Consider the following 27869-nt stretch of genomic DNA (forward strand, 5'->3'; position numbering starts at 1 on the left):
ACGTAGTGTGGGGCTGGCCGGCTTTGGCTTTCCATGCCGCCTGCATATTTTAAGTCTATGTATGACCACTAATTCTCCCTTTTCATTCTTTTATCTCCTCCTGATGCAAGCCTGAAGCAAAATGGAAACGAGTAATATCCGATATTCATTTGTAGAGCAATATAATTAGCGCTCCATGTCCAAGTGCCTCTGCCAGGATCCATGCACAGTTTTGACACAAACACCTCATTGCTGACGCGGAAAAACTATATACAAGGAATCAATGGGTGAGCTGCTAAAAATTTCCTCCAACATCGGATGCGTATATTGGGCATGGGTATTACCCAGCATGCTTCCATTAGTGTTGTAGAAACTTAATTTAACTTTCTGAGTATTTTCGGGGGCTCTCAGATCAACAATTTTTCCGACAGTTTAGATTCCGCAGAATGTCTTAATGAGGCGTTTGTGCCAGTACTGCGCATGGATCCTGAACAGGGACACTTGTGATTGACTAAAAAGGCGCCGAGGAAAATGACGCTAATTGTGCCTCACTCAGACAAGGAGATACAGTAGCTACCCGATCTCTCTGTAGTAGAACGGCCGAGGAAGAGCAGATGAGCAGCATCACTTATCTCATTTGCATCTTTTAATTAGTCATTAATTGTGAGGCTCTGAGCAGCTATAAGAATAGCCATATTCATCCACACTCATGTAGCAAAATACAAATCGTTATCCACGGGAGCCTCAGGACCACGAAGAAGTCGATCAAGACTTCGATAAAGAGCATATAATCAGCTTCAAGTTGTCTTTCCATCATGGTAAGTTGAGCACTTCTGTAAGTTTGTTGTTTCCGTAAGTTTGTTGTTTCTTAATGCTTATCTTATTCAGGAATCTCTCGATATTGTTGCTCAAGAGAGACGGGATATTGATCAAAATATTGCCAACCTGGATGATCTCTATAGCGCGTTACTCCAAATGAGACAGGATATTGAAGAAAATATTGGCACCCTGGAGGAACCTCTTCGGCACCTTAACAACGCCAAGACAACTGGTGACATACAAAAATATCTTCAAGAATTTTCCATTGAATTCCACAAGCTTTTTTTGTTGCTTGAAAAGCTGGCCGGTTTTACGACGTGCGCTTTGAGTATAGGCATAGAAACAGGGGAATCGGGTGGGTTCAGATGGCATATAGCCGCTTTCTGGGAAGATTACAGACATATACAGCAGATCATGTACACATGCTCATTATGTCGTCAATTGCAAGATGCTAAGCTTCATCGAGGGGTACAGTACCTTCAGCAACAGATGCGTGATTTAGAAGCTGTTTGTGAAGAAAGCAAGGAGCAACTGGAGGCAGACTTGTCGGAGGATGACCTGTTTTAGTGCATATTAATGCGTCTTATCAATAAAATCTCAAACTCACTCAAAGTGATCTCAAATCTCCAAGCAACACACTCAGAGTGATTAGGTCATTGCTTGTTGGAAATGCTACTGAAGAATGTAAATGAATGGTGTAAACTGTACATAAACAAATTCCGTCAGCCTTTCTATATCTTCGTGGCTTATTGGGTATGGACGGCCATGCACATATTGATCCCCAGTTTGGTTGGGCGAAGTGAAGATCCGAACCATTTGTTCCATGCTAACAAATTCCAGGGGCTCAATCCGAGTTCCTGAGGCAGGAAACAGTCAAGGTAAGGCTGGCTTACACTCTGGACATTGTTGTGTCTCTCACTAGACTCCATAAAGAGAGGCCTTGCACCCACCCTTCTCCCATCCTCTTATTCTCTCCACACATCGGAAACGACGCTATCCGGCATGGGATCACAGAATCCCAATCTCAACCAGCTCCTTGGCCTCTGTTTCAAAAGAGTTTTAGCTGGTTTCTAGTTTTTACCCTTCCTTTTATCTTGTTTGGTGTTGCCTTCTGGACAATTGCAATAGCTGCGGTGTGGTTACCTGTTCAGTTGGTCAAAATATTTCCTCGGCCACATAAAGCAAAGAGAAAACAGGATTGAACAACGAGCTGTTATAGTGTCCCTCTCCAGGTGACGCCACGATATTGAAACATGAAGGCAAATATCACCAGACTACCCGTTGAACTGAAACGGCAGATTGCGGGCCATCTGAACATGAAAGACATCGCACATCTAGCCTGTAGCTGCAAATCCTTCCTCTCGATTGAGCTATGTCTTTATGAGACCGTCAACTTGGACGCCTCCAAGAAGGCATATTTCCATGTGTTAAAATTGTCGGCAATGATCAATAAAGATTCAACCCTGGCTGGACATATCAAAACGCTCGAGATCGGTGATCTGAGAAAAGATGATACCAGACAGGTGGATGAATTGGATGAATTGGTGAAAGCGGCGGGATGGGAGATCAGGCCATCAGCGGATGAAAGTGTCGCACGCTTGCTATCTCAATTGAGCAGCCTTAAGTCATTTTGCCTTAACCGCCTTCATGGTGTGGTGCATCTAACCACCTTTAACTTTGCCACACTGCCAACCCTGACCAGACTCAAAGTGCCGGCGGAATCCCTAGTATCGCGTCCATCACCCCTAATCGATCATCTGCCCCCCACATTGGAATGTCTTTACGTGAAAGAGGCGAATGATGAAGTGTACGAAGACACCTTGCCTCAATTGCTGATAGACTATATCAACGCAGCTTCAGCAAAGTTAAAGCTGGTCTCCATCCAATCATACGCCGAATATTGGAAAGACAGTGCCGCCTCGTTGGACAACACATGTAAAAATTGTGAAGTGAAACTAGAACTTCAATACCGAATAGGAATGCGTGAAGCCTGGGGTTTCGGTTATATGGCGATTCTGAGAACTCATGGAATAGAGGGTCGTTGGCAATGCATGCCGCTCAATCGTTGAAACCGAAAAGCGAATATGGGAAGCGAAAGAGGTTCCGTCACTGGTTACATGGGTTGCAGAACACTGGTTGATGTATAATATTCTTGAATCTCGAATTTAAATCAATGATTTGTCTTATGGTAGTCTTCAGATATGCAGTTATTGATTGATCACCAGGCACATTCAGTTAGCACCAGTAAATTTTCTATCAGGGTTGCAAATCCTACCTCTCTACTCAATATCGGGCAATTTCACAGATATTATTGACAACACCTACACAAATTTCAACTCCCAAATGTTCATTTCACATGTTGCGCATCGCTATTAGCGGTTCGAAATTTCGGCCGGAAAAACTTTCGGCGTGGTTCAAACCCCATGTTGAGGGCCCCCGTAGCCCTCTACTTGGCATGTTATCTTGGCGGTTATTTGAACCGTACAAGATGATTGGGTGAAGAAAAGTAGTATGGGTGAAAATTGATTGATATCGATGATCATCGCGTAGGTTAAGTTTCATATGGAATTTGACAACTAATATTGGAATATAACCCTGGTCCATAAGGGAGAAATCAAAACGAAAAGAAATACACAATTTCAATGTTAAATCTATAGCTATTAGCGTGGAGAACTCTTCTGTGATCGGTATTGCTTAGAATGCATTCTCCCTATTGGTGAAAGCAGATGTGTCGTCAGCTTATCACTGGTGTTGCTATCCGGGCTCCTGTTTGTTAGCTCGCAAATCATAACCATCGCCATCTCCATCTCCATCGCCATCGACATCGCCATCGCCATCCTACCACCACCTATCGTTTTTCAAATCAGCTTTTATCAATGGCCCCGCCAAGGAAACAGTGCACACTCTGTGGGAAAACTATCCGGTCAAAGGACTATTCCAACCATGTGAAGAATCAGTGCCTAGAAAAATCGTTGGCTATTACAGGTGCTGTGCAATAAGTTTGAAACCATTGAGACCTCGTGTCAAAATCCACTAGTCCCAAAGGGGTTTAACCCATGATAATTAGTAGTAGTTATAGCGTCACATGATATTGAAATGCACCCATTTCCCCCTATTTTTAATCTATAGAATAAAACGCGTCTGTGGGTGGAACTGCTTCATCTTTATTCTGACGCATTTATATCCTTCTCATACTATTTCCTCATACTGCTGTCATTCCTCTAGTTATGTTCCTTCATCTCTATCATCTGCTATGGGTCGGGGCAAGGAATTGACCCCTCAACTGCGTTCTGTTATATGCAAGCTTCGAGAGCAAGGATACACCTACCCACATATTCATCAATAAACAGTGCAAACATTAAACCCCTTTGGGACTAGTGGATTTTGACACGAGGTCTCAATGGTTTCAAACTTATTGCGCAGCACTGTACTTGTGAGAATTGCAACAAAACAGTTCCACAAAATCATGAGTGTGTCAGAGGCAAGAGACAGTATTGTCAGCTATGTCAGAAGTTGAAAGATGCAAAACATATGAAACGTCATATTAAATTTTGCCAGCGCAAACAAAATACATCTGCAATGCCTGATCTGCTTGGTAAGTGCAAATATTTTCCAAGTCTATTTCCCTCTCAACATTTAAACTGATAGAAAATTAAACAGAGAGTGATGATGCCTCATTGAAGTCATCTACTATGCACAAAATTTATAGTTTGTTTATTATTTGTAGTTCTGATTAATTTAGAATTGTGACAGTATTTCTCAACAGTATTTCAAGGCTCGATCCTCTTAACGACGTATTTGCTTATTGCGAAATTTGAACTTGAACGTGGATGGGTTATTGGGTGATCGAAGCTATGCGACAAGCAACCCATTATGCCGCATCAGTTTACCCTTCGATCTAAGAATGAATTGTGCAGTCAAAATGAATTGTAAACACTAACATGTGACGGGCAAAGGTTGATCCGTGTTATTTTGGGATGACTGGCATTATTTCGCTTCTCCCCACCACCTACAGGATTATCGCCTATCTCTACGCCACTATATTTCTCGTACCCATTTCGCTTTTTGATATAACTCTTTATCTCTCTCTAATGGCTGATCGCAGTTCACCAGATTACGAGGCTCTCTACCGTAAAGCGGAAGCGGAACGAAGGCAGGCAGAAGAGTTGCGACGGCAGGCAGAAGAGTTGCGACGGCAGGCAGAAGAGTTGCGACGGCAGGCAGAAGAGTTGCGACGGCAGGCAGAAGAGCGAGAGAGACACGAAGGAGAGTTGCGAAGGCAGGCAGAGGAGCGGGAATCACAGGAGAGAGTGCGCAATCAGCCGACAACACTAGAAGAGCTCATCAAAGGTTGTCATGATTCATTCTCCCAGCCTTTGCAGGTTGGAACGCCAACCCGCTCCACGAAGGGGAGTATTCCACCACCCACTGGGAAATACTGCCCAACAAGTCTTTGCTTTTGGTCAAACTGCCCGGCTCAACTGCAAGAAATTTATGATGCGGTTTCCACTTACCTGCAACCAACTGGAAGAGATGCACCTCGACTCTTCACATCTCTTCTTGTGCTAAATGAACTTGGTCGGCGGTATTCTAGTCGAAAACTACGAAGTGAAAAGGATCTGGAACACTACGAGCGAACCGCTGTGGAAGATCATGTCCATGATATCATAGCCGAGCTATGCAAAATACCTGATGCTCAAGAGAGATTCCGGCTTGGAGATGGGATTCTGTTTGAAAATCATGAAAATCTTCTACAGACATCAGAAGAGTCAGATGTACAGCTGCTTGATGAATCCAGCACAAAACATCCCAAACCGGATTCATTCTGTATTCATCGGATCAACGATTCCACGAATACTTTGATTACAACAGTCGAGTATAAGCCGCCACACAAGCTCTCGGTTGAAAATCTCCGAGCGGGTCTTCGATCGATGAAGCTCTGGGAAGAGATTGTTCAGTCAGACACAATCCCCAAGAGTGATGAGCTGAACAAGGATGAAAAGCTGAGATATAATGCGGAACAGCTGACTTGCTCAGTTTTGGTTCAGGAGTATCATGTCATGATCCAAGCTGGACTGGAGTACTCCTATATAACTAATGGATTTGCTATCATTCTTCTTCGTGTGCCATACAGCGACCCTAGTACACTCTATTACTATCTCTGCGAACCAAACATGGATGTGATTTCAGAAAATCCTGGGGTCTTTTATCAGTCAAAAACAGCTATTGCCAGAATATTATGTCTCTGTCTGATGTCTTTTCTCTCGGATATCCGTGATCAGAAGTGGCGGAATGCTGCAAGATCCCAACTCCATATATGGAAAACAAGTTTTGACTTTACACGGTCGCAAATCCCTGATGACGAGCTGCAACAAACTCCTCCAGGATCGGAATATGCAAGCTCGGAATATATGCCCTCTGAACATCTGCCATCGTCTCCATTACAGCCCGGCCGTCGAGTTTCTACCCGATCTCAAACCACCTGTGCACCAATGGATACCTCGCCTTTGAATGATCGTATGGATTCTTCCGATTCCGACTCTAACCAAGCAGCGCACGGCCGGAAGCGGGGCTTCAGCCAAGTGATGTCCTCCCCGCCCAACCAGCGTTCATCGGCGCGCCCAGCAGGTCCTAGGCCATCGAGCGGCCAGAGCCAACACACGGCACGTTACTGTACACAGCGATGCTTATTGGGTTTGCAACAAGGAGGTGAATTGGACCATCAATGCCCTAATGTTTCTCTCCACCGGCGAGGTCAGAATGATCATCGACATTGTATCGATGCAAGGAAGCTTGTGCAAATGCTGAATGAACAGCTCAATCGTGACCTTGATCATAACTGCACACCATTTGGGACTTGTGGATCATATGGTGCACCCTTCAAGATCACTTGTGCTGCATATGGCTACACTCTTGTTGGAAAGGGGACAACAGCCGGGTTATGGAAAGTTGTCTCACGTGAAGCAGAAATATACCAGGTTCTTCAGAAAGCACAAGGTTCTGCTGTCCCTGTATTTCTGGGGACGATTGATTTGAAATTGTTCCTTTTCCTCCATGGTGCTGGGGACATCCGCCACATGCTTCTCATGGGTTGGGCGGGGGAAAGTATAGAGAACGTCAAAGACAAGGAAGTGCTAAGTCGTGAGATTTCCAGGTCGAAGAGGGAAATCCGCATGCTGGGAGTGGTACATAAAGACCTGCGGTCTGCCAACATGTTATGGAATAATGAACTGCGCCGGGTTCTGATCATAGACTTTCACCGGTCCGATATAGACCGGCGCCCGAAGAAAAGGCGGGTTGGATCTTTGAAAAGGTCAATCCATCAGAAGGGCATAAAACGACCCTGTAATAACAGTGGCTGGACTGGGCATATCTCTACGACAACAGGGTCAGACGTTCAGAGTAGCGTCTGAGCAGAGTTGGAAACGGGCCTTTGAGAGACAGTCTGAAGGTGTTGTTGCCTTCTTGTCAAATTGTTCTTCTTTTTGCCTGTGAATTGAACTGTCCAAATATATTTTTATTTTTATTTCACCAATTAATTTCACATATTTTTAATTTTTACATCTAAGAATAGAACTACACAGCTGGAAAGATCCGAATGTTTAGGTCTAGATAATCCAGTAACAGCAACTCGTATCTGAATTACACATCAATCAGCAATGACAATTGGGTTTCAGAAAGTCACTTTGTCTTCCGCGTCTGATTTTATCTCACGGACAGCCACGGCAAGGAATCAACAATCTCAATAACCCGATGTCAATTCCCATTCATTTCATTCATTATACTCATTCTCAACGTACCTTGCTGAACCGTCAGCAATAAAGCCCACTGGATATGGAAAAAAACGCTTACCTGCACTCAAATGTTATGCGCTGTATCCCAATCTTCTCTCAGAGGCCCATAGATTAGCATCATATTGTTCTTTACTCCATGTTTCTATTATCTTAACGATTCATGAACCCGAATTTGTGTATTATCACCCCACTCGTGATCGCCAGAAAAATGAGAAGCGGAAACGGCGTGGTACAACTCTGTGGAGAGTTGACCCCGGGCTATGGAAACATGTCTCACATGAAGCAGAAATATACCAGGTTCTTCAGAAAGCACAAGGTTCTGCTGTCTCTGTATTTCTGGGGATGATTGATTTGAAACTGATCCTTTTTCTCCATGGTGCTGGGGACATCCGCCATATGCTTCTCATGGGTTGGGCCGGGGAGAGTATAGACAAAGTCAAATTCTCAACGCTGAATGATGAAATCTCCATGTCGGAGAGGGAAATCTGTATGCTGGGAGTGGTGCATAAGGACCTGCGGCCTGCCAACATGTTATGGAATAACGAACTGCGCCGGGTTCAGAGGCAAACAGAAGGGAAATGACAGGACAGAAGATTGAAGGGGTGGATGGTGATAGTGGGTGGTGTACATTAATTCTAAATGGGAATAGCCGACCTTCCTCAAAATACAATTTCAATCCCCCTGTTTTGTTCGCGCTTATTACCATTCCATCGCGATCAAATAATTATGCTGTAGGATTCATCTTCACCTGGTTCCTTGCTCAGCGGTTCTATCCGTTCCCACATTCGCGTTGTGCATCAAAGCCAAGCCGGATCAACCCTTTGACCATAATCCTTCCTTTGATTATATATATCACCATCTTTTCCTAGTGAGTTATATTCTCTTGCAGAGTATCATAGATCATAACTTCCTAACAATTCTGCATTTTTGTTCCCCTGTTTGCTTTCCATCACATAATATTAGCATACCAATCTAATTTTTTTCCCCTTACCAGCTCCTAGTTAATCTCACATCAACTCAACAGTCTTTTATACCATCAAAATGGCAGGACTTTCACAAGAAGATCGCATCATTATCAAAAATCATCCTCTAACCAATTTAATTGACTGTTTACAAGACACACTTCAAAAAGCTGAAAGAATATATGAGTTGCATCTAATTTTCTACAATGGTGTCATTGATAGCCTTGATCAACTGTTTCAAAATGTGATTTCAAAACTTGTCTATACATTACAGAGAGAGGGTGCAGTCTACAGCCTTTCATCATGAATAAATGATGGAAATATAGCATCTGATCTAGCACAGTTATTCAAGCACCTTCAAAAGACAAAAGAAAGCTTTAGATATAATGACTATCATTCACTGATGTATCTGATTATTCAAAGACCTCCCACTGAATCTCAGAATGCCGAACTTTGAAACTTTGATATCTGAAAAGCTGTATTTACTCTCATTAACATCCTTCTTTGATGAACAACTCCTTCAGTGAGCGTTTTCTCATTTTTTAACAGCACTTCAGTCAAATCCACCTCATCATTGCAGAAAGGTTCCGAGCAGACATTTGAATTGATGAATTCAAAAATCTTCAAGAAGATACATGACTGTATATTTTGAAATATTGAAAGCTTTTTTGAGAAATATTTTGAGAAGAAGAACTGAAGCTGCAAAGCAGATGTCATTTGTCAACACATGCTGATTTCAATCAGTGATGATAATTGAGCTCAGTTTCTCAATTCTTCTATACAGAACAATGTTCTCATCTGATGGTTTCATTTTCAAGAAAATCTTCTCTCAGACTCATGTAGCATTTACTACATCACAGTGAGCAAAGCAGATCTTATTGATTTAAAGACAGAACAGCAAGTCAATCTTCTTTTGTGAGTTAAAAACAATACTTTTTCATAAAACAAACACAACTGAAGAGATATTCTGATAGTTGGTGAGCTCAAAAAATCCACAGAGGAGATCAAGATCAAGAACATTCTGCTTTAGATGAGTCATTACATATGTGTCACACCCTTGGTTGTGCCAAGGCCCCGTGACGGCTCCACACGGCCCATCGCTTCCCCTCGGATAATCCCATCTATCCCATGACGTCACGCAGGTGTCCGAACCGGTTTCCAACCACCCTATGACATCATTCGGATGCAATAGAAGAGGATTCGATTAATGGGATATGAGAATCCTGTTTCTATACGGGGTCAGTAGATTCCTTCTGGCAGATCAATGCAGCGCCACTGCGGAGTTGCTTCGGCTACCCTCGCTCATAGAGTGAGGGGAGGATGGCTGCCCGTTGTCTATATAGAATAGCTAGATGCTGGCTCTCTATTCCAGGAGCCAGCGATTCGTCTTTTATCTTTTGACAATAAGATACCAGAGTTACCACTGTCCCCATACAATATTCTTAGTGTGCCGAGTACCTCTGGTAGTTCAGTATTTGTATAGTATTCTACGAGTTCGCGGTTCAAGCGAGATAATCAAGCCCACCCATAAGGCTTCCCATTATATACCATCCTCCTCTGTGCCGCTGCCGAGTAGCAACCGCCTCGGCGCCGTCACATTACAATGATGAGAATTGTAAGATGATAAAATTGCTTCATTTTTATATTCAAAATCAAGAGTTTTTTTTACTATTCAAATCTAAGTTTTTAATTGTAATTTTGATATTTCAACAAAAGCTGTAGAACTGTGTATTGCAGATATGTTTGAAAATAAAATTGATATATCAAAAAAATTGAAATATGTGATAATTTCAACAGTAAAATCATTTATCTTCTTTTTATACAACTTTTTTAAAAGATTCATAATCTCTCATCAATTCTTCTCTTTGTCAATGTTGATTTTGAAAGGAGATTCATATTTATTTAATGAAATGATTGTTATATAATTTGTAATTTTCATTTTTTTACAATTCTGCTTTACAACAAACTCTTCTGTCATTTTTTTGACAGTATATTGAATGAAATAAAGATTGACAATTGGATCATCTGTTGTGACAGTCTGATATTTAGTCTTTGATTTCTTTATCCCATTAATAACCACACATTCATACAATCTATATGAGATGACTGGCTCAGAGATAGGGATTTATTCAGAGATAAGCAGTGGATATTGAGAATCTTCTGACTGAGTCTCAATATCATTCTCATCCACCTCCTCCACCTCCTCCATCTCATTATCCGGCACTAGCATGGGCTCAGGTAGTTTGGGGAGACTGAGGTGTAGGGTAGGGTTCTTTTTACACAATTGCGAGGCGGTAGAAGCAGCAGGGCGGCGGGCGTTGCGAGGCATATTGAAAAAGATTTGATGATAAAGGTATGAAAAACGCGTTATTTGAATGATTTGAATGTTGATTTGACATTATTTGAATGATTATAGAAAAACATGGATAGAATGGCTATTTTTGCAGTGTTTTGCTACTAATATTCAGGGTGGCTGGGCAGATTCCTGTTTTCGCAAGCAATTCGATCGCCACAATAATCGAGCTTTGTTGTGATAGTGATCGTTGATTGACAATGGTGAGATTTTCCTACAATATTCGGCTTGCGGCTTGGCTCCACAGGAGCCAAATTTCTTGGACGACCACTTATTTCACCTCGTTATGCAGATCCTTTAAATTAATAAATCAATACCAGACAAGCTCCTCCAGGTATTAATACCAGCGTTGATAAACCATTGTCACGTTCAAGAATGGCATGTCGTTTAAGCACCGATTTGGCATACGCCGTATGGATGTCATGTCAGTCAGCAGAAGCCGGCAGCTATGTACGCAGCGTATGGAACTTCCAGCCAGCTTCGCACAACAGACTCTCGACGTTAGATCAAGCTTCTTTGGCTGTTTAGCTGTTTGATACCTCGTCTTAAAACATGCCTTTCTAGCCTAGCGTCTACGGAGTATTGAGTATGACCATGCCTTCCCGAACTCCTCCGCCCCAAATCTCGAGAGCAAGTTGCTGATCGGTTCTCGTTGAACTTGGTAAGAAATGGAGAATCGAATTTTCTAACCATGGCAGATTGCTGACCTTCAATATTGTTTGAACTTGACAAAACGTACAGTACATACATAGAGAGTTCAGCTTCTTTTCTAAGACCTTTGACAATGTACAGATCTGTACTCCGTAATTACTTCATTATTCGCATAGATGCAAGTATATGCTAATCATTGAAAGTGATTTAGAAAAATATCTTCTAAATATCTAGTTGATAGACTCTGCTAGTGAGTGCTGCTGATCGATATAGACATTCGCCCAGCTGATGAGCACGGGGCGGCGGGTCCTAGTTTGCATTTGCAAGGTGACCATAACTACGGAGTATGATGAGCTAATTTAAGGTGCCCATTGCTGATGGTTATATTTCCGGCAGCAAGGTAATAATGCGCTAAATGTGAAGTTCGAAACACCGATCCGTTTGCAAACATATGAAGCACGTTTCAGACCAAGCTAATATTAGGCAAATTGAAAAAGATGAGAGAGTGAGTCGGTCCTAGCAGTTATGCAAGGTTAAACGGATCATGAATCCTACACCTACAGATCAAATAGGGTTCCACGCCTCCAGCGCAGAGAGATATTGAATTGTGGAAATCCAACTCAATAGTTCCAAAAATACGAAATGCAAAACTATGAAGCCAGTGCCTATTCAGCTAAGCGCAATCGAGTTGGCGCTTTTATCTCCTGGCTGGCTTCTATCGCTTGGCCCTTGATTATTTCCATTTGGTCGATCGGCCAATCGAACTTTGGCGTGCTATAAGGAGCGACACGACATACGAAAGTGTGGCCCCATTGGTTCCTACGAGGTTAGAAGATCTCTTGTCCTGTGCTGAGGAAATTGCGTTCCTTTGCCCTGGGAATCTATGATTGGGCGCGACAAGCTCCCGCGTGCGGACTAGTAGGGACAAGTCGCTAGTTGTTCTGGTTTATGCGACGGTGGTCCGAGCCCGTTTATTGAGACTTTTATTGTATGCCTGCAGCTCTGTGGGAGTCCGGCGTCTCTCGCAGTATGGCGACTGTCTTTGATCGAAAGATGCAAATTCTTTCAGCCTACTAAAAAATGTAAGCAGACGTATCGCTGTCTGCGAAGGGCCGAGCCGTTTGTCTGCAATATCCCCGCCATGACATCCCACCCTGGAATATTATTTCGGCATGAACTTTCAAGAATCCCTGACTATTGGCTTCTCTCAGCAGTCACATTATTTCCGCCTTTTCAAGGTTGTGGTGGGCTTTCTTTTGTGTCATTCCGCATGAAGGCTAGGTGAATGGAGCGATGCCCCTTATATTGGAAAAGGCTCCCCAATTTCTCCTTATTTCCCTTGGCTCCTCCCAACCCATTCATTTTTTATCTCACTCCTTTTTGCCTTCAACTAAAGGATATATCTATATCCGGTCGCTCGTTAAAGCACTTGTTGTCATTCATTATTCATTCACGTCGAAGCCAGAGGAAAACACTGTGGAAGTTATTTTCTTGATCACGCCCGACAATGCGCACTCAAATTTTTGCTGCTGCCGCATTACTTGCGAGCAGCGCTGCGGCCACCAACACATGGACGCGCATCGACACTTCTCCTGCTGATAGCTTCCGCTTCCTGAGAGCCCGCCAAGGTGGAGAATCATTTAAGCCAGACCAAACCAATGGTTCTGGCGAAACCTGCGAAGATGCTTTCGGCGCTGGCTACGTCCAATGTGGAACAACAGGCAAAATTTGCTTCAATCCCAATATCGGGCAATCATGCTGCGATGGATGCATGTCACCTCTCACTATAACGTATCGCGAGCGAGAATATCAGCTAACTTGATTCACCTAGATTCCTGCCCAAGCGGTTCTGGCTGCCTCACTGATGGCTACTGCTGCCCAGATGTATGTTTTTCCCTGACATTTCGATTCACTCGCATCTCAATCAATATTCTAGGAGAATCATTCCCATAACAAGATTGGAACTAACCCGTTCCTTGTAGGACCTTGGGCCCAAAGCTTGTCTTGAGAAATTAGGCATGAGCAACCTGCCCCCTTTTCTTCCCTCCGCCACTGCCATGCCATCTGCGTCTACCCCCGCCAACACCCCCTCCGAGACGCCGTCTGAGCCTCCTGCGGACGAGACCCCATCCGAGTATCCCATATCACCTTCGGCTACTCCCTCTACGGCTCCCACTGCCGCTACTATAACCCCGATCTACCCAACTGCCTCCCCATCTCGATCTGTCTGCACCGCAGCTAACACCGCATCTAACAACAAAATTTATCCAACGGGCACTCTCCCAAGTCAACCTCCATCGGCGAGTCCACCGGTGTACGGTAATGGGGCCATCTCAGCGGAGGTCGCTACTGGCGCCGTTGCTGTTCTCGGATTCCTCAGCTTCATTCAAAATCTGTTGTAAACCATTTGGTATCATATAAGTACACGTCCCTTCTCTGTGTTCCTCCGCCCAAGACTACGCGCTCTGCATATAGTAGGATTCTCATCAGCAAACTTGCTTGTGATATTTGCTTTGAATATGCCCCGAGGAAATCCCACATCTGGAATATATCATGGCTCTTATATATGGGAATTCCCGGGTTATCAATTCTGTCCGGGCCTTTTCCGGTGCCTGCATATTCTTGGCCGCCATGGGATTTGTACTTTGTCTGATTCCGGTTTACATTCTTTCTTTTTTCAACGAAATAAATCACGCTGCGGGCTCAGCAATTGGCGGATGTGCGATTGTATTTTAGATACTCTCTGAATCTGAATAACTATGTTTAGAGCAAGCAGCAGCGCTCCAATAACACTCTAGCCAAAAACAACAACAAAAAAAAAAAAAAAAAAAAAAGTCGAAAGGTTTTCCGTAGTCCAAACTAATGATGAATTCGATTTAAAAAAAAACGCCCATGAAAAAGTTCTCCACATATCATGCATGCCATATCACCACCTCCATCGAATCAAAGTCAAGTACATTTCCATTTTGCAGAACAGAGTGGGGTGGGGGAGATTTATTATTGAGCGCTGATCCGCACAGGCCGGAAGGGGAAGTGGAAGAGAATCTGTCCTACTACGCAAGCAGTTGCATCCATCATCTTCTTCTTCGACGGGGTTTTGCCCTTGCCACGGTCCGGCCGGCCCATCTCCCCCCAGCGGCTTTTTAAATTGAATTGGGATCTCATTTTTTGATGATCATAGCACTTTCATTGGCTTTTCTCATCCATATCTGATCCAGTGATTAACCTGTTATTTGTATTTATGTACATAAGCCCCAACTGTTAATATAGCTAGTTACCACGTTCGCCAAAGACTAATAATAAGTTTTCACTCTAGATCGGAGTCTAGAAGGTGCTAGCTAGAGTGCAATTTGCTCATTGATGTTTCTTTATATAGTTAGAAAGTTGATCGACACGAATCGACTTGCCTGCTATCTGGGGACTATGAGAGAGGGTCAGAAGAAACTCGAAAACGGCAGCTTATTTATATCGCTCGAAAGCAAACCTATAAGTTATTGGCTCATTACTCTGTGAACCTGCAGAGAATGTTTTGAGACAAAAAAGTGAAAATGAAATCTACATGCCCCTTCCAAGCAAAAGAGAACGGTAAAAACCCGGATGCTTCAGGTGGCCTCGAAATAAATGAACCAGCTCCGGGTACAGAAAAAGGGTTGCACAATCGCCTCACAAACGACGGCAGCAACAAAGAGCCATCTGCCAGCAACATCGAAGTTGTCCCGGACAGCGCACAATAGGAAGTCTCCTACAACTACCCAGACAACGTGCACAAGGGAGCCCACGTAGACCGCAAGGTGCCTCAAGCAATGTCGAGATAGCCAACAGACCAGCCATATACCGCAAGTTCCAAGTCGGAAAGTCCAGCGCGCTCGGCTTGATCCTGCCGCTCAACCTTCAACTCATGATCTACAATGCAGCCAACGGCGCCCACTTCCCTTCCTTCGTTATGACGGATATGTATTGGGTAGACGTCTTATCCGTGCTCCCGCCACTATTTAGCATTTATCCAGTATCGAGCGCTGGCGTCCCCAGAGCCTGTGAAGGGATATTGGGGGCCCGGATTGTGAATTTCTGCCCGAGGTGGTGGCAGGGTTTCATTAGTATGAAGGCCCACCTTGATGTTGTAGAAAATAGAGACGTAAGACTCCCATCGAGGAGGTGGAGAATCACTCGCAGTGGGTGGAACAGACAATATAAGATGGGGGAAGCGATACCGGTTTGGCTCTTAGTACCAGGTTCTTCCACCACCACCACCACCACCAACACCCCCCGCAATGGAGTTTGTACGGAAAGGGTCCAGGAATCCTTGATCGTTTGGACGATACGGCGCCGAGGTGTATGGGGAATCAGAAACTGGAGATGCGAGACAGCAACACGATCTTGGTTGCGTGGAAGCAACGACGGGACGACCGTATGATGGGGTCGTTTACAATATTTGAGGCCGCAAAAGACCTGGTTCCTATTGAGGTTATTGTTGGCTCGGGTATTAATGTTATGATGGCAGAACGGGTCTTCGGAGTTACTTTCTTCAGTGGAATTGGGAAATAGTTTTATCGAGTTTTCTCTTCTTTCGCTTGAATCCTCGCGACAATCCCAAACGGTTGACAAAAACCTTCCACCCCGTATAATGTTTCCAGACTGCCTGTAGAATTCCGTTCCTATTTTGCCCCATTGACTCACCAAGTCTGGTCACCAAAATCATCGATTGAGAGAAATATGCCGACACTGACGCCTGATTTGCAGATCAGCGAGGAAGAGAGAAGAATATAGATGGGCTCAGGATTTAAGGCGACGCTGGGCGAAGCCCCTCAATGTCTATCGAGGCATATACGGATAGATAATCCTTATCCCCACGAATGCTACCATCTTTTGTATTGGGCATATGGAGTAGATGTTCTTCACTTAGACTGGAGCCGCGAAATGAGACCTCTTGCTGGCCCCCTCCTTCTCATAGTGACAGGTCAAAATTGCTTGCAAGCAGATGTGGGGCTCATTTTATTTTGCCTCAACAATGAGACAGACTTAACGGCAAGGGTTTGAAAGCACACTGATGATTCAATGCACCACGCATGCATACAGACTGAAATATTAGCCCCCGGATAAAAAATAATGGGTCATTTCTCACAGTAATCAAGCGGATTTCTCTTGACAGCCTCCCCAGTGGGTCCATCTCCATACATGCTCTGGACAGTGACCGGGGATATTTACCCGCTGGCGCCCTTCTTGCGATTTTATCCTGGGTGAGAGAAATTTTCATTTTCCTTCGCTTTGGTAACTTCAAGACAAAAGCGTATTCATGTTGTCTGAGGATCGCCAGTAAGACAATTCGCTGAGCCTTAGAAGTCTTTCTGTTATAACACGGTGCAGAATCAAAACATCAGCTGTCGCTCCTAGTGTATCAAGAGTCGGATAGAAGTGGGCAGCATGTTTATTAATCATCCTGCATCACCGCGGAACACCCGGCTCAGAGCCCAATTGCCCATGCCAACAGCACGCGGCGTAGGAATCCGTATCTATTTAAGCAGACATTGTTGCCGTTGGTGGTGAGGAAGGGAAATGAGATTCCAAGGTGGTAACCACTGTTGTTGGAACCACAACCCCGCCATCATTGCATCCTTTGTCACCCGTCCCACCGTAGCAGTATCAAAGCCGCCGCTTGCCCCACCAGAACTTTTTCTTCCTCAACCTGTTGACAACACCTTCACCCAGCGCAGAGATTGAGCGGATTCTCCCTCGTTTTCATTTCCGTCTTTGCGCACTTCAATTGCTGGAGGCAGTTCAGTTTCTGCGTCTCCATCCTGACCCGCACCCCGCAAACACGTTACCTCTGTAACAACACTCACCTACAAAACATTCAGCAATGGCGAGCTTTTCAGAGGCCAGCAATCTCAATGCGTGGAAAGCTCTTCAGGAGCATTACACTACCACAGGCCGCAATATTGCTCTAAAGGACCTCTTCCAGAAGAATCCCGACCGCTTCCAGAAATTCTCCTTCTCCTTCAATAACACCGCGGACAAATCTGAGATTCTCTTCGATTTCTCCAAAAATCTTGTCACAGATGAGTCCCTCGCCCTACTGATAAACCTTGCCAAAGAGGCCGGCGTGGAAAAGCTTCGTGACCAGATGTTCAATGGCGAGCCCATTAATTTCACGGAGAATCGGGCAGTGTACCACGTTGCCCTGCGCAATGTGGCCAACGAACCCATGCAGGTCAACGGGAAGAGCGTCGTGGAAGAAGTCAATTCCGTCCTAGACCATATGAAAGAGTTCTCTGAGCAGGTGAGAAGCGGCAAATGGACTGGGTATACCGGAAAGAGGATCAAGACCATCATCAATATTGGGATTGGGGGGTCGGATCTGTAAGTGCCAAAATACGGGTTTAATTGCAATCCTGTGAAAATCCCCTGCATTCAAAAGTCAATTCAAAAGTCACACATATTCTGACACTACTATAGAGGTCCTGTCATGGTAACGGAGGCGTTGAAGCCCTATGCTGATCGGGATCTGACAGTCCATTTTGTTTCAAACATTGATGGCACCCATGCCGCTGAAGCCTTGAGGAACTCCGACCCAGAGACTACTCTCTTCCTGATCGCTTCAAAGACATTCACCACAGCAGAAACAATCACCAATGCCAACACCGCCAAGAATTGGTTCCTGAAAACCGCAAAGGATCCTGGTCACATTGCGAAACATTTCGTGGCACTCTCCACGAACGAAGCGGAAGTCACAAAATTTGGCATCGATAAGAAGAACATGTTCGGCTTCGAATCATGGGTTGGAGGCCGATATTCCGTTTGGAGTGCAATTGGCCTGTCAATTGCTCTCTACATCGGTTTCGATAACTTCCACGAGTTTCTCGCAGGCGCTTATGCCATGGATAAACATTTCCGGGAAACCCCCCTCGAGAAGAATATACCTGTTATCGGAGGACTGCTGAGTGTCTGGTACAGTGACTTTTTCGGGTCCCAAACCCACCTGGTTTCCCCGTTTGATCAATACCTGCATCGATTCCCCGCCTACCTTCAACAACTTTCCATGGAGAGCAATGGCAAAGCCATCACCCGCAGCGGAGATTATGTCAAATACACCACGGGGGCCATCCTATTTGGCGAACCTGCCACCAACGCGCAACACAGCTTCTACCAGCTCCTTCACCAGGGCACGAAGCTCATTCCCACAGACTTTATCCTTGCAGCGCAATCGCATAACCCCGTCGAGGGCGGCAAGCACCAGACGATGCTTGCATCTAATTTCCTCGCCCAAGCCGAAGCCCTAATGGTAGGCAAAACACCCGAAGAGGTCAAGGCAGAAGGCGCCGCGGAGAACCTCGTCCCACACAAGACGTTCCTAGGAAACAGGCCAACGACTTCCATCCTCGCGCAGAAGATCACACCTGGTACTCTCGGTGCGCTCATTGCTTATTACGAACATGTCACTTTCACCGAGGGTGCAGTGTGGAACATCAACTCGTTTGACCAGTGGGGCGTGGAACTTGGGAAGGTTCTGGCAAAAAATATTCAGAAGGAGCTGGAGACTCCCGGCGCTGGAGCTAATCATGATGGTTCGACCAGCGGATTGATCGCTGCGTACAAGAAGAAGGCCTCGCTTCTGTAGATAAGACGGCGCGGCATGGTGGTATACATGGGGCAAATGGAATATAAACCGATGTGAGATCTGGGATATATTCAAAAAAAACTGAGGCGTTATTGGCAATTTGACACATGGGAAGTTATTCTTTGATGGCGGAGAGAACGACAACGACGTGGAAAATGTTCAGGAAGTAAATCTAACCAGTTATTTTGACATTCTATGTATCCTTTTAACCACAGCGTGGATGGAGGTTCAAAGCTCTATTGCGCCTGTAACTTAGTTGACGTTTGGCAGTAAATGGTAATAAATATAAAACCAAAATAATAAAGCATATATAAATATATATACATACCCCTATTCCACCATCCCTCTCGATGATCCCCTGTTGGGCGTCAAAACGATCCAAGACCCGCGTACATTTACAGCCAATCAATGGGATAGCTGCGCTTCCTGGCGCATAGTCTGGCCCAGCGCCGTGGTTGACACAGTTGCATTATTCTCCATATAGAGCCCGCTCTCCAACCTTATCCCGCAAGTGTCTATAATGTCGTCGCAGCCGCCAGGAATTTCCTCCCTTTGCCGAAAATATATCCTTCCTCTGTTCCTGGTGAACATTGTGCTTGGAAACAGCGGCGGGTTAGCGGCGGCGGAATCAAGCTCAGGCTATGTGCATGGTCAGAGCGTGCCAATTAGTTGTTTGAACAGAGACATGTAAGTTTCTTTCCTTTCACCAGTATACCAAATCGGTACGGGTTGGTCTGGCTATGTTAGGACTGCTTTTGCTAATGTTTGTTGGTCATGTAGAGAAACCGGAGAACATGTATGTGTCGAGAGAAATCCACCCAGACAGATGAATAGTAGTACATTTTTCCGGCCAGAATGATTTTCAGGGATCAAATTGATATAATATAACTACATATATATAACTTTAGGCTGACGCACTCGCGAAACAACCTTCTAGACCACCGACTCAACCGGAAAACTCCAATACATCCCCTTCCCAACCTGCAACGAGACATCCGCCCCGCTCTCTTTCCGCTACGGCATCTCCGAAACAATAACCTGCACCATTCTCTCTCTCCCCGACCCTCTCTATCATCTGCTTGAATACTACGTCCACGCCGACGTTCCATTAACATGTCGCGTACCTACTTTCCCTCTCGTTGCCTCCTCTGCACCCGGAGGCCCCACCAAATCTCCAGACCGCAAGCCGCACAACGACAAAACTGGAAGTGAAGGCGGCAACGGTAGCGAGGAGGAAATTCCCAGGAATAATGGCCTATCGTCATCCGCTTCGCAGCCGCCCTTTACGCCCCTGACAATTGCGCTGCAGGGGACCCTGCAACTATCCCACCTACACATCTGGACGGACATGAATGTGCTCATGCACCAGTCTGCGCAGTTATCTACCGTGGGCTCTGGCTCTAGTTCAAAGAAGTCGGAGAAGTCGAAGAAGGGCAAAACGAAGGGGGAGGGGAAGAAAAGAGATCGCGAGCATAATAAGGAGATGGATGCAATCTTGATGTTCCCGCGGGGACAGATTGTGGCCGGATCAGCATACTCAATGCCGATGGTTGTGGACGCTACCACTGCGGATGACTACGATGTGGAGGATTGGGTTGCATATGTCAAGCAGCAGAGGAAGGAGAGAGACATGTTGATGGATCCCTGGGCGGCAGAGGGGGGAATGAAGGTCATTCGTGGCGAGCCGCTTGTGTTCACGTTCCGTGTTGGATGGGTTTCTAGCGGCGATGTACTCGGGCTGGTCCATGCGGAAGAGTCGCTGTCGAAGTCGACGGCGTTGATGGCTGCTGGTGGTGGGCTGGTTTATGCGGCTGGTGTCTATTTGGCTTTTGGGTTGGAGTTGGACTCGGTTTGGCTGTAGTTGTGGAGAGGGTGAGCACATAGAAGGGGTATAGTGAGTGTGTATACGGGGGACGGGATTTTGGGTCACACGCCCTTTTTTGGTTGGTTTAGTCCAGATGTCGGAGGGAATGGACGGTTGAGATTTGGAAGTAATAGGGGGAAGACAAATGGGTATGGATTGGGGTTGAATGGATATGGCCATGGGAATGGGAATGGAGGGGGATATGGAGGGTATGGAGGGTACACTACGGGGAAGAAGGACTGAAATCGATTGTGTTTTATTACTTTTCTTTTCGCTCTAAATTTGTTCAATTTTCAGGGTTTCAGGCGTTAGATTTGTGATTGTGGTTTTGACATCGACATACAATAGACCTTGATCTTTTCAGCATTTGAATATGATGAATGACGAAGATATCCACCACAATTACAACTTGCATTTACAAGCCATCGGTAGTATATATCAACGAGGACGATTTAACTGGTACCAAAACTTATGCCAAGCACAACTTTGGCAAAGTCTTATATGCACCATGCAATGAAACAAGGGAAATGCAGTTGCATGTTCAAAAAAATGCTAGTAGTACATGAGAAAGTATGCCTATACACGCCTATCTAAGATGCCTCCGATCCGATCCTATCGTATCCTAGCCTCTATAAAACTCACAGCAAACCCATGTATCCAAAAAAACGGAAAGGGGAAAGGCCATCAGCATTTTTTCTATCGTTCACTGCCATAAAAGCACACTGCTTTTCCCATACCGCATCTCCCATACCCCAAGACACTCTACCAGCCCTGCTTCCTCAATTTCTCACATCTCCTAACCGTGTGCTGAAACGACATCTTAAACAACTTCTGCCACCTCTCCATCCTCAACTGTTTTTTTAATTGGCCCCTCCTAACATGAAACCGCTGCCTCATCATCATCGACTTGACCTTATTCCGCCTAACCCTGGTTTCCATCATCTGGAATGCCGTCGCTACATCCACGCCCGCTTTCGGGTCTACTGAGACTGTACGGCCCAGCTCCGGACCCAGCCGCATGTTGACAGTGGGCACTCGAAACTTTTGCGACTGGCCCACTGCCTCGCGCACCTGTCTGTACATAGCTGCGTCTTGCGATGTGCGTGGTTGGAAAGGATTGTTGGCTTGTCGCGGCTGGTTAGAGCGCGGGATGAAGTTATTCAGTATATCGGTCACTTTGGCGAGATTGTCGTCTTTGTTACTGGTGCTGGCGCTGCTGTTGCGGGGAGTCGGGCTTTTAGATGGTCCCTTCAATAAATCTCCTGGGGACCAAGGTTTGACTGGCTGGTTTTGTCGAAGGCGTGGTTGTGGTGGCAATTGTGATTGTTGCTGTGGAGAACCTGATTCGCCTTCTGGCCCTGGTTGCGAGGAAGGAGGAGGTTTCTCGGAAGAATTAAGGGGTGCTGAGGTGTTAATTGGTCTTGCGATGGCGGCAATTGATGCTGGAGAGCGGGATAGGGGGTATTGTCGGAGGATGGAGCGGCGAGAGGACGAGAGGAGATTTATGGACCGGGTAATACGGACCTCCATGGTTGTAAAATTCTAATGTATCATGCAAAATACATTATATGTCAATTTGAAGTGAATTGACAATGTGAGAAGGTTGGCCGAGGGTTCTGCCGTTGCGAGCTGGGAGTTTGTCTGCCGATGTTAAAGATTTGAGAAATGCGTCGGCCGGAACAACTCACGTGACGTCAACCTCCAACCTTGGAACATTCGAATCTACCAGGACAACGGAGCATGTTGAGAACAGTTAAGTCAAATGCCCTCGTTCTGCTAGATTTCTTCCTCGTCCTTATTCTTTCATTGCGATAGACATATCTGTCATATATTTTATCTTTATCGACATCCGCATTTTCTTTTCGCGGCAAATGTCAGGAATCACAGTCGCAACCCTTCCCCGAATGAGCCGCGAGACCCTCGCGGCCATGCTCCTCGCTCCCACCAACCCCAATCAGCTCGCAATAGTAGATGTTCGGGATTCAGGTAAGTGCTGTTCCAGCCATATTTTCTGTCTTATCTTACAATAAACCCTCTGCAAAAGAGAGCAATGTACCCCTCCCATCTACCCCGCCGATACCCCTCCCTCGCCATGTTCCACCCTTACTGCTCTAACAACATTGTTCAGATCACATCGGCGGCCATATTTCTACCTCGACCTGGCACCCGAGCTCGACTCTCAGCAAGCACATGCCAGATCTCATAAACAAGCTACGTGGCAAGGAGAAAGTCGTCTTCCACTGCGCGCTCAGCCAGGAGCGCGGACCTTCCGCGGCACTCAAGTACATCCGAGAACGAGAACAAGCACTCGGGAAGGAAGAGAGTGCTAAGCAAGCCGTTTTTGTGCTAGAGGGGGGCTTCGTCCAGTGGCAGAAAAAGTATGGGGAGGATAAAAGGTTGACGCAGGCATACGTTAAGGATATCTGGGAGGAGGATTGAAGGGGACCTATAAAAAGGTTAGGAGGTATCTTGTATGGAAGGGGGAGTTTTTTAACCGCAATAAATGGCTTTTATATATAAGGTTCAATTCTGGGTTTCATGGGATATCTGGTCTGGTGTTTTGATTTTGATATGGATTTGGCTTGTGCCAGTCTAGACTGGCTGAGGACCGTCATGTACGGAACATCGGTCCAGAATAGACAATGGACGATGATAGATGGTTTAGAGAGAACAGGCATGGAAAGCGGACTATCCTCGTTTCCAGCGTTTCGCGGGATATGTTGTAAACCTCTCAGGGGTATCATTTACCATTGCGGCTTTGTCTCCTGGATAGAGACTCTGATATGTAGTTCTTCCCACCCCTATTTCATCAAAAGACTAGACCTAACAGTTTCTAACTCCATTTACATACATCAAGAACATATTATACACACAAACTAACGTCTAAAAATACAAACAAACCCTTTAAAAAGATTCACTCTACCCCAAAACACTCCCCCCAAACCCTACCGGTCTCCGTTTGCCCCCACTCTCCGGCACAATAGCCAAAGCTTTATACAATTTTCCCATCCCCCCACCGCCCCTCTCCACCAACCGCTTCCATCCACTCTCAATCCGTTTTCTCTTTTCCTCATCCCCCTCCCCTTCCGTCCTTCTTAGCAACTGCGCCGCCCTCTCCGATATTCCCAACGCCTCCAAAAATGGCCCCTGTTCCATCGGTCCATACACCTCCACGCCAGGACTAGCATCAATAGCCGCCTCCGCTAGCGCCGTGAAATCGACATCAGCGCTAATGTCAACCTCCCCGGGTGCGACTAAGGGGGAAACGAGCCGGTGTTTCCGGATGCCGCGCAGGGAGTTTATGGGGATTGTTGAGGTGGTGCCGTAGTCAAGGATTAGAGCAGCGCCGGAAGGAACTTTGTTCTTCGGCGGGTCCGTGACTCCGGGGGAAGGCGCGGAGACGAGCCCACCTCCTCCTCCTATCCGCCTTGCGATGTCTTGGACGCAGGCTTGGCTTTCCGGGCTGATCTCGATTGTGGACCCTGGAGTGGATTTCAGGGCTTTGTACCGCGAAGACATCTCGGGGAGGACGAGGGATGATGGCGTAGATGCTTTGGCGAGTGAGAGACGGAATTCGGGCTCCTGGCCGCTTTTCACTTCTGGGGTTTCAGGATTAGGGGAGACGACGAGTTCTCTCCATTCAGTGGTATGGGAGGAGGAAATGGGTGGTTGATGGAGGGTGGTGGGACCAGTGGGCGTATTAATAGTGGTTTGGGATGGGGCGGGTGTTTGGATAGATTGGAATGCATGTATGGGTAAGGCATCAAAGAATTCGTGGGCCAGAAAGAAAGGGGTTTTGTCCGATTCTATGCGGATGATGGGTGGAAGGAGTGAGTTAGATATGAATTTATACATCTATAGCCAAATATGGAGTCTAGAAGGGGTTGAGAGGGGAAATATTCTTACCATTCGGGAGGAGCTTGATATGCTCTGTCCAAATGACCGGAACACCCAAGTGTATACTCGTGCTCTTATACCCAATCTCAACCTCCTCCAGAGGCGTATCTCCACAGAGCAATTTCCGCTGAACCTCTCGTAGCACCGGACTGGTTTCTACTAGATAAACAGCCTCGATCGCGGACGCGAAGTTCTTGAAATTACGAAAGGACTGCTGTCATTAGCAATCGCCCACGACCAAACTGGCCCCAAGATCTCCTGCAGAAGAACCCAAGCAGAAAAAAAAAAAAGAAAAAAAATCCCACCCTCAACATATCCCCCATGAGCGTCCCCTTGCCTGGTCCAAACTCAATAATCTGCACCCCACCACTCTTCCTCCCTTGTCCCATCCACTCCGTAACAGTCCACACGCCCAACAGCTCGCCAAATATTTGCGAAATCTCTGGCGACGTCACAAAATCCCCCTTGGCGCCGAAAAGCGCCGTGTCTTCATCCTCCTGGCCACGGGAGGTGTAATATCCGCCATCGGGCGAGGTGAGGCATTGGCGCATGTATGCAGCGATGGATACGGGGCCGGTGACCTGCGGATTTTCAGAACCTGTCAGCATGAAATGCACAACTTCTTCTCTTAAAAGAAGAAAGAAAGAAAAAAGAAACGCAGGAGATAAAATTATACTATTTCCGGAGGAAATACACACATTTATGGCCTCAGCAATGGATTTCGCCAGTGGTGTAGACCATTGACGCGGAACGGAGCTTCCAGCGGAGGTGGAAGACCATCGTGCGGCAGTATGAGGATACGGAGGAGCCAGTCGAGGATAATAATAACGGGGCCCTTTTCCGAGGCGCATTATGAGCAGGCGAGTGGATCCATTGCTCATTTTAGATGCGACAATATTGCTTTCCCGTAAGGGAATATATGTACTAGTATATATATTTTTTATGGCGAGAGGACGGAAGAGAGTCGGAGTTCGAAGCTCGGAGGCCCAGACACGGAAGATGCAGTAGCCATCGCGAAACCTGACACCGCAACAATGGCAATTACATACTTCCGTTCGAAAACACAGAGAGTGAATGCACTATGATTTCCCCTTTATTGATTAATTGCGAGCTATGTTTTACCTTTACAATCAGTGCGAAAAACCAGTGCAAGCGAAACGCCAGTAATTCTATCGCGAAGGGGAAAAGTAAAATAATGAAAGTGAGAGGATAACAGAGTTTTTTTTTTTTTTTTTTTTTTTTTTCAAGCAAAACATCCCCAAAAACCCCAGCTAATATTCTAGAAACCCAGTTGATTGAAATCGTATCTAAAAAAGTCCTTTCTCCTTTTCCATGCAATAAATAAAACAGAATGAAACCTTATATATGAACCCATGACCAAACCGAGAAAAGGAAGTTCAATCGCAAATATCACCCCCCGCCCTTTTATTAATCCTTTTGAGTCTTCATAACCAGAGGTTATACCCACGCAATTTCCATGCCCTGGAAAAGAAATAATAGTCCCCTGATACCACGACGAAAACGTAGACCGGCAGGTTATAATCAGGTACAAACCGTTTCTGGCAATTGATAGCAAGCCAGGTTTCTACCCCCCGCGTCTCCCGCGGTAGCGCGACTCGCGGCTCGGCTCATCAATAATCATTTGGTCACTGTAGAGTCCCGAATTGTCATTCCCCATGTTTCGGTTCCTCCCCGATCCATTAACACTCCCTCGCTGACCTCCGCTTGGATAATCACTGTTTGAACGGGCTCCATGATGTTGCGGCGGCGGATATAGATCATCGAACCCGTAACGGCCGTCTTGTACATGAGGATCAGCGTGTCGTAGCTCACGACGCTCACGGTCTGCTTGTTCGCGCAGGCTGTCGAAATTGGAATGTGACCGGCGGTGGCGGAGTCTCGCTTCGGAGAGTATCTGTGCAGGCAGTGGTTCCGGTTTTATTCGAAGATGGAGGATCCTTCCATCCGCCTTGAAGGATATATTTGTCAGTCGTCCCCAGTGCGAATAGAGCTGGTTCAACGCAGGGATACTTGCTCGTACCTTTTGATTATCAAAGCGGGCGACTACGCTCTCAGCATGACTCCTCTCCTCAAAAATCATCTCAGCGGTCACCTCTGGGTGAGTGGACACGATCCTGCAACTCAGCATAGCACCTCTTACGGGTTCCAGTGCCGACTCAATATCTGCAGCGGTGGTGCCGGGCGCAAAGTTACTTCCTAGCACAACGCAAGGTCCAGACGCGCTTCCTTTGATACTGATTCCTGGGCCCCGGTCCTGGACAGGTGCTCGATCATTGTTTTGTGTAATGAGATCGAAGGACATGCGGTTCTGTCCGGCGGGACGGGTGGACACAGCGGCGCCAGAATTTCTCGTCGACGCGGCTGCAGCTGATCTCTGTGCATCGTATATTAGCAAATGGGTTGTCGAATGTATGGTTTTAATATAAAGGCAATACCTTTACAACACCCAGTCTGCTTGCAAGGCTGCCCGGCACAGCAGATACTCTGTTGGCCAACGAGCCCGCGCCCGCGCCGCCCACACCAGACCCCGAAGCCGGAGCCGGAGCACTTGAACGTCTTTTCGCATCGAAGAATTTATCAGTCAAAGCCTGTTTCCTCCGGCGCGTGCGGGCTAGAGGATTGACAAGGAAAATCTGTTAGTTAACGAATACATTGTCTCAACTCCAAACAAAGAGGGTTTCAACAGGATAAATAAAAGGCAGGAGCATCATTTACCAGCCTGGATAATCTCATTGAATGAGACGGCTTCCTTGGCCGCGGCCATCGCAGCGGGTAGCTGTTATATAGGACTGGTGTTCCAAAATAAAAGTGGAGGTGTTGGGCTGAATGAAGAGACTAGTCAACCGATTTGCGACAGTATTTTCTGGCAAATATTTGGTCAAGCCGTTGGCGGCGCGTCTTGGAGTTCAAGTAA

General features: G+C 46.0%; 12 protein-coding genes across 12 annotated transcripts; 8 read left to right on the plus strand and 4 right to left on the minus strand.

Annotated features, from left to right (window-relative positions):
- Positions 1 to 794: 794 nt before the first annotated feature.
- On the plus strand, positions 795 to 1365 carry HCAG_08196 (predicted protein; the record flags this gene model as incomplete). Its single annotated transcript, XM_001537037.1, has 2 exons — positions 795 to 797; positions 868 to 1365. The coding sequence occupies 2 exons, from the start codon at positions 795 to 797 to the stop codon at positions 1363 to 1365; spliced, it is 501 nt and encodes a 166-aa protein (XP_001537087.1).
- Positions 1366 to 2051: 686 nt separating this feature from the next.
- Positions 2052 to 2867, plus strand: HCAG_08197 (predicted protein; the record flags this gene model as incomplete). Its single annotated transcript, XM_001537038.1, has 1 exon — positions 2052 to 2867. One exon carries the CDS (start codon positions 2052 to 2054, stop codon positions 2865 to 2867), a length of 816 nt encoding a protein of 271 aa, XP_001537088.1.
- A 1510-nt stretch (positions 2868 to 4377) lies between these two features.
- HCAG_08198 (conserved hypothetical protein) lies at positions 4378 to 7404 on the plus strand (the record flags this gene model as incomplete). The annotated part of the gene is made up of 4 exons (XM_001537039.1): positions 4378 to 4393; positions 4552 to 4592; positions 4755 to 6939; positions 7373 to 7404. 4 exons carry the CDS (start codon positions 4378 to 4380, stop codon positions 7402 to 7404), a joined length of 2274 nt encoding a protein of 757 aa, XP_001537089.1.
- A 396-nt stretch (positions 7405 to 7800) lies between these two features.
- Positions 7801 to 8174, plus strand: HCAG_08199 (conserved hypothetical protein; the record flags this gene model as incomplete). The annotated part of the gene is made up of 2 exons (XM_001537040.1): positions 7801 to 7821; positions 7890 to 8174. 2 exons carry the CDS (start codon positions 7801 to 7803, stop codon positions 8172 to 8174), a joined length of 306 nt encoding a protein of 101 aa, XP_001537090.1.
- A 2505-nt stretch (positions 8175 to 10679) lies between these two features.
- Positions 10680 to 10883, minus strand: HCAG_08200 (predicted protein; the record flags this gene model as incomplete). Its single annotated transcript, XM_001537041.1, has 1 exon — positions 10680 to 10883. One exon carries the CDS (start codon positions 10881 to 10883, stop codon positions 10680 to 10682), a length of 204 nt encoding a protein of 67 aa, XP_001537091.1.
- Positions 10884 to 13065: 2182 nt separating this feature from the next.
- Positions 13066 to 13960, plus strand: HCAG_08201 (predicted protein; the record flags this gene model as incomplete). Its single annotated transcript, XM_001537042.1, has 3 exons — positions 13066 to 13327; positions 13390 to 13442; positions 13541 to 13960. 3 exons carry the CDS (start codon positions 13066 to 13068, stop codon positions 13958 to 13960), a joined length of 735 nt encoding a protein of 244 aa, XP_001537092.1.
- A 3455-nt stretch (positions 13961 to 17415) lies between these two features.
- HCAG_08202 (glucose-6-phosphate isomerase) lies at positions 17416 to 19173 on the plus strand (the record flags this gene model as incomplete). The annotated part of the gene is made up of 2 exons (XM_001537043.1): positions 17416 to 17915; positions 18012 to 19173. The coding sequence occupies 2 exons, from the start codon at positions 17416 to 17418 to the stop codon at positions 19171 to 19173; spliced, it is 1662 nt and encodes a 553-aa protein (XP_001537093.1).
- A 520-nt stretch (positions 19174 to 19693) lies between these two features.
- On the plus strand, positions 19694 to 21034 carry HCAG_08203 (predicted protein; the record flags this gene model as incomplete). The annotated part of the gene is made up of 3 exons (XM_001537044.1): positions 19694 to 19860; positions 19954 to 19975; positions 20111 to 21034. The coding sequence occupies 3 exons, from the start codon at positions 19694 to 19696 to the stop codon at positions 21032 to 21034; spliced, it is 1113 nt and encodes a 370-aa protein (XP_001537094.1).
- Positions 21035 to 21799: 765 nt separating this feature from the next.
- HCAG_08204 (predicted protein) lies at positions 21800 to 22567 on the minus strand (the record flags this gene model as incomplete). Its single annotated transcript, XM_001537045.1, has 1 exon — positions 21800 to 22567. One exon carries the CDS (start codon positions 22565 to 22567, stop codon positions 21800 to 21802), a length of 768 nt encoding a protein of 255 aa, XP_001537095.1.
- A 398-nt stretch (positions 22568 to 22965) lies between these two features.
- Positions 22966 to 23476, plus strand: HCAG_08205 (conserved hypothetical protein; the record flags this gene model as incomplete). Its single annotated transcript, XM_001537046.1, has 2 exons — positions 22966 to 23023; positions 23166 to 23476. The coding sequence occupies 2 exons, from the start codon at positions 22966 to 22968 to the stop codon at positions 23474 to 23476; spliced, it is 369 nt and encodes a 122-aa protein (XP_001537096.1).
- Positions 23477 to 23956: 480 nt separating this feature from the next.
- Positions 23957 to 25785, minus strand: HCAG_08206 (conserved hypothetical protein; the record flags this gene model as incomplete). The annotated part of the gene is made up of 4 exons (XM_001537047.1): positions 23957 to 24843; positions 24944 to 25145; positions 25240 to 25515; positions 25633 to 25785. 4 exons carry the CDS (start codon positions 25783 to 25785, stop codon positions 23957 to 23959), a joined length of 1518 nt encoding a protein of 505 aa, XP_001537097.1.
- A 734-nt stretch (positions 25786 to 26519) lies between these two features.
- Positions 26520 to 27719, minus strand: HCAG_08207 (predicted protein; the record flags this gene model as incomplete). Its single annotated transcript, XM_001537048.1, has 3 exons — positions 26520 to 27329; positions 27391 to 27566; positions 27671 to 27719. 3 exons carry the CDS (start codon positions 27717 to 27719, stop codon positions 26520 to 26522), a joined length of 1035 nt encoding a protein of 344 aa, XP_001537098.1.
- Between the last annotated feature and the right edge of the window lie 150 nt (positions 27720 to 27869).

This window comes from Histoplasma capsulatum, genomic scaffold (genome assembly GCF_000149585.1).
Source record: "Histoplasma capsulatum NAm1 scaffold_10 genomic scaffold, whole genome shotgun sequence".
Lineage (NCBI taxonomy): Eukaryota > Fungi > Ascomycota > Eurotiomycetes > Onygenales > Ajellomycetaceae > Histoplasma > Histoplasma mississippiense.